Source organism: Lolium perenne, chromosome 5, assembly GCF_019359855.2.
Source record: "Lolium perenne isolate Kyuss_39 chromosome 5, Kyuss_2.0, whole genome shotgun sequence".
Classification (NCBI taxonomy): Eukaryota; Viridiplantae; Streptophyta; class Magnoliopsida; order Poales; family Poaceae; genus Lolium; species Lolium perenne.
Window position 1 is genome coordinate 146,472,832 of NC_067248.2, and position 4,995 is coordinate 146,477,826.

Here is a 4,995-nt window from a genome sequence, read left to right on the forward strand (position 1 = left end):
TCTACACACACGGGCATTGACGCGCCCAGACGTGCCCAGGCATGCCCATGTCGCGCCAGTGCGCGCATGGCGCACACACTGGACGCCCAGAGCACGACGGTGCCCGGCGTCATCGCGTCACCTCCGCCCTTGCTCTCAGCGCCAGTCGACGCGCGACAACTCCAGGGACCGCCAGGACATGGCCGCTGGCCCGCGGGAACGCCGCAGACGACGTAAGCATCCACGGCATCCCGCCATGACCTGCAAGCTCCGGTCAAGCTCGCCGCCGCTGTAGCCCCTCGTTTTCCTCACCGACAAGCGCGTCAGCCTCGCCTGGACGTCGCCAACGCCGCGCGCCCATCACTTGCCCCTTGGAGCCCCTGGAACGACGACGCCGTCGACGACTGCCGCGCCACCCCACGGCCACCCCTCAATGCTATAAAAGGGGGACTCCTCCCACTGATCTGAGCACACCATTCGCCTCCACTCATCACCACACCACTCCTCGCCACTTCAATTCCACCCAATCATCACCGGAGGCCGTCAATTGCAAGGTCGCTGCCGCCGCCGGTACACGGAGTAAGGAGGAGCAGGAGGCCACCCCAGGAAGCGCCGCTGCTACCAGGGGGATCCTCGTCCTCGACAACGTCGCGGCGCACCCCGCCGGCGATCGCCGGAGCCCTCAGGCGCCCTCCGACCCCCTACTGCAGCCGCCGGTGAGTTCCTCGCCCGCCGTCGACGACGACGCGCGTGGACCGTGCGATCGTGCTCTAATCGCACGGCTCACGTTCGCCGTACCGTTTCGCTGGCCAACCCCCGCTGACGCGTGGCCCCCACACGTCAGGCGGCCCGCTGCGCTGGACGCAGACTTGGGCCGGCCCGTTTTCTTTTTCCTGTGCAGCCCAGTATTTTCCCGCGCGAGCCCATGGATTCAAATTCAAATTTCCAGAATAACTAGAATATGTAATCTGATGCTGACTTTGAAATTTAATAGAGACAAATCCACTCAGCCAAATTTTACAAACTTTACATTTTTGGAAACCTTATGAAATTGTCTACACAATGCCACTGGATAGAACCCTAGATCTTTTGTAGAATTAAAATGACAAAATAAACAAGGCAGGGACTTTTCTGTCTTATAATAATTCTTAAAAATCAACCATAAATGCTTTTCAGTAAATTCCACCTCCAATAATTCACTTTTCACTTATACTAATTGTTTCTACAAAAATATGCCATGCTTACTTTGGATGATCATGGTTTAGTTGTTTTAAATGCCCTTATGGCTATTTTCTAGTCAAAGATATTGCCCAAAACTATTAATACATCTTATGTGGGATTTTCCTCATTTAAATCTTGTCACCACAATTTCCAAATAAAGTGGAGACTCTGGTTATTTAGGTCCCATAGGAATTGTGGTGATATTAAATCTTTGTTATGCTAGAATTAAATAGTATGAGGTGCTCACCTCATTTAAATCTTTTTCTCCAAATGCTAAGTGTGAAGAGGTTGACTTGGGTCAACCTAGGTCACATATTAGGCATAAGAGAAATTAAATCTTAATAAGATAATGAGAGGAAATTATTTCTCTAAATAATTCAAAGTAACATTTAAGTTAGTATGAGAGGAAATTATTTTTCTGAAACAATAAGAAAAACACATCCACCAACTTAATAGTAAATGGTGATGCTAGTTTAACTGTGTGACCCATGCTTGTGCATTAGTTTAGTAGATTAGTTTGGTGTGATGATTGTGTACCCCGTATTCGTATTTTAGACGCTAGTACCGAGGAGTACCAGGAGGAGGAGGAGGTCTACTTCCAGGAAGAAGAAGACCACTTTGACCAGTTTCCCAACCAAGGCAAGATAATACTCTTGCAAAGTGCAAGCTCACCATGAGCAAGGCATTACCCCATTTTACTTTATGCTCATGATCCTATTTCCCAGTATTACTCTACAAGTTTTATTTACTTTTGTTTTATCAAAGTACTTTTTGATTTATGAGTTACTAGATTAGTATGGAGTTAGTACAAGAGTATCAAACTTAGCCTAGAAGCAAAGCGAATACTTAGCACCCCTCACACCTAGTGGCTAGTGCTAAATTTAAGATGACTACTCTAGATGGGAACATGTGTTGATGAAATGATGATGGTTGAAAACCTTGGAATGATTAGTCTTTTCCATTGAAAGTTTTTGAAGGTGAATATGACACTGAAGTTGACTTGGTGACTTTGGCTAAAAACTGATGATTGATTGGATGCGATACCCTTCCAATGTTGGAGTACCCCCACAATACCTGATTATGGGTAGGGCTTAGCTGGAAATTTATGTGTCTTAGTATGGGTTCCCTCTGAACACACATCATAGGGGTTATGCTTGAGGCTGCCTCCGTTGTTGAGAAATGATGTGAATTGAAGGTGAATTGTACGGCCAAGCCCTGTGCAGTTCCCGGGTTAACAGTTGGTTTTCACCGGGAGGCCAAGCTCATGGGGAGAGGTGCCTATACTAGGGTGTGTAAGTGAAAGGTTAATGGTTGATGATCCGCGTACTGAGTTACGATTATTCAGGGTTTTACCCCCTGACGGATGTAATCAAATGTTGTGGCACCAGTGTGCGACCTCTGCAGAGTGTAGAACTATTCGAATAGCCGCGTCCGCGGATATGGACAATTGGAAAGGCCATTCTGTTTCCGTCATCAGAATTTATATGTTTTTGAACTGAAATTTGAAAGGTGACTTTGACTTTGAATCACAACAGAGTTGTGGGAATGACACTAATGTTCCCACTTGAGTTAGTTAGCACTTGAGGAGTTGTTTACAAAAGTGTTTATGAAATAAAATTGGCTTTATGCAAATAAACTTAGAGCTTAGAACACCTTTATGACAATGCTAGTACTTACTTTAGTATTAGTTTGCGAGTACCTAAAGTACTCACGGCTTTGTCCCTGGCTATTCAAATGGCCAGAATATGAAGCCGAGCAGCAGTACGAGGAGGACGATCAGCAGGACGTCTACCACAACTAGGAGCTTCTAACGTCAAGCGTTGGCCTGTGGACTAGAGAGTCCTTGTATCTTACGCTTCCGCTATGAACTTGTGTTTATTCGTTGATCAATAGATCAACTATTTGTGTAATATGGATCATGTGATTCCAAGTTGTAAGACATTATGGTTTGTAATGAATAATGACTGTGATACTTAACTATTATGCCTCGCAACAACAATTTCCTGGGATTGCGATGTATGACATAATAGGCATCCGGACTTAAAAATCCGGGTGTTGACAAGTTGGTATCAGAGCCATTGTTTGACCTTAGGAGACCCTAGTTAGAAATGGACGTTCTGAAAAATTGAGTTTCAAAAAGAATGAAGTATTTCTGAAAATTTTACTCCTTGTCTTCTCTTTGAGTTCTTTGGAAAAACAAGAAGTCATGCTCTTCCTTAGAAAAATAACTAAAACTTTGCCACACTTGTTCACTTCTCTAACTTAATCCTTTGCTTCACTTTCAGATGGAGCCCGTGAACACGAAGTTTTACCAGCTTGGGAATGGGGGAAGCTTGATCTTCGAGCACGACCTCAACGCCCTGTCCGACCACCTTGGTCGCCCGCACCCCGAGTTCCACGGATCGCAGATCGCGAACCAGCCAGGAGGCGAACTGCAGTGGATCATCACCGCTGACTTGAGGGGCAAGATGGAGCCTCCCACTTCTGAGAGGATCCTCTTCTCCTTCATGGAGAGCAACTGGCTGGACGGACTTGCCCGCGGCCTTCAGGAGGGACTCGCACGCTTGTGCGGGATGAGCGGGGAGGCACTCCAGCACCCTCGCTTTTCCCACCTCGCGAGGCGTAACTCTGCTGGAGAACCCATGGACATGTCATCGCACCCGCAGCTGAAGCACCACGTAGAGCATCTCGACTTCATGCTGTACCACACGCAGCAGGATCTCGACCACTCCCGTGAGTACGCCAACCAGACTCACGCCCGCATCATCGAGCAAGGCGACTGCATCAAGATGCTCGCCAAGGACCGCAGGACTCTCCGCCAGCAGCGCGCGAAGAAAGATGCCACCATCGACCGCCTCCGCGCGAAGATCGCAGCACTTGAGGCCACTGTCAAGGCCCAGGAGGAGCAGATGAAGAAGATGGAGGAAGATGGAGAAGACATTCAGGGAGGAAGCAACTACCTGAGTGACGACGACGACTTCGAGGAGGATGAGAACACCGAGGGGGAAGACTACGACTTCCTGGATGACGAGGATGATGAACACACCCCCATCGATGTTGATGAGGAGGAGGAGTAGTTCACTTGTGCACTATCGTAGGTGTGAGTTGTATCCCGCCCCATGTATCGTAGCTTGGAGAAGAAGGGTTCTTAAAACCCTTAGTGTGCTAGCTTGTAATGTGTGTTGTTTGCTATGAATGAATGTATGTTTGTGTCATCATGAAAAGACTTCAAGTTTTAAACTTGTGAACTCAACCACAAAACAAGCCATAGAAATTTCCCTCTTTTCTCATGATCAATCTCAATACTCAGATGGCCCCTCCAACTCGCAACACGAACCAAGATGCTATGATGCAGATGTTGCAAGTTATGCTGGAAGATAGAGAAGCAGAAAGAGCTGAAAGGCAAGCCAACATTGCAGCACTCCAACAGCTTGTCAACAACAATCAAGGCCACCATGATCATCCAGGATCTAAGCTCAAGAACTTCCAGAATACCAACCCGCCAGTTTTCAGCAAGACTGAGGAACCACTTGATGCAGATGATTGGCTCCAAACTATGGAGAACAATCTAGAAGTAGCTGGAGTGGAAGAGAATGAGAAAGTGCTGTTTGCCACGCACTACCTAGCAGGACCAGCAAGAGCTTGGTGGACAAGCACCCGTGCCATGAACGCGGGACAGTTCATGACTTGGACTGATTTCAAGCTCAAGTTCAGCAAGTACCATGTGCCCCCGGGTCTGATAAAGAAAATGAGAGATGAATTCCGTGAACTGAAGCAAGGCCGGATGTCCGTGGT

General features: G+C 47.5%; 1 protein-coding gene across 2 annotated transcripts; it reads left to right on the forward strand.

Annotated features, from left to right (window-relative positions):
* The first annotated feature begins 207 nt into the window (after positions 1–207).
* On the forward strand, positions 208–4,440 carry LOC127300176 (uncharacterized). 2 transcript variants are annotated; one of them, XR_011746000.1, is made up of 2 exons: positions 208–695; positions 1,756–1,839. XR_011746000.1 is itself a non-coding variant. In XM_051330263.2 (2 exons), exon 2 carries the CDS (start codon positions 3,486–3,488, stop codon positions 4,275–4,277), a length of 792 nt encoding a protein of 263 aa, XP_051186223.1. In that variant the 5' UTR covers positions 224–695; the 3' UTR covers positions 4,278–4,440. The 2 variants fall into 2 exon arrangements, 1 of the variants encoding a protein (XP_051186223.1); XM_051330263.2 differs by lacking the exon at positions 1,756–1,839 and adding an exon at positions 3,486–4,440 and having other exon boundaries at positions 224–695.
* The last annotated feature ends 555 nt before the right edge of the window (positions 4,441–4,995 follow it).

Bases quoted from the DNA above. Each gene is read 5' to 3' on its own strand.
- LOC127300176 (XM_051330263.2), top strand. From the start codon at position 3,486: ATGGAGCCCGTGAACACGAAGTTTTACCAGCTTGGGAATGGGGGAAGC.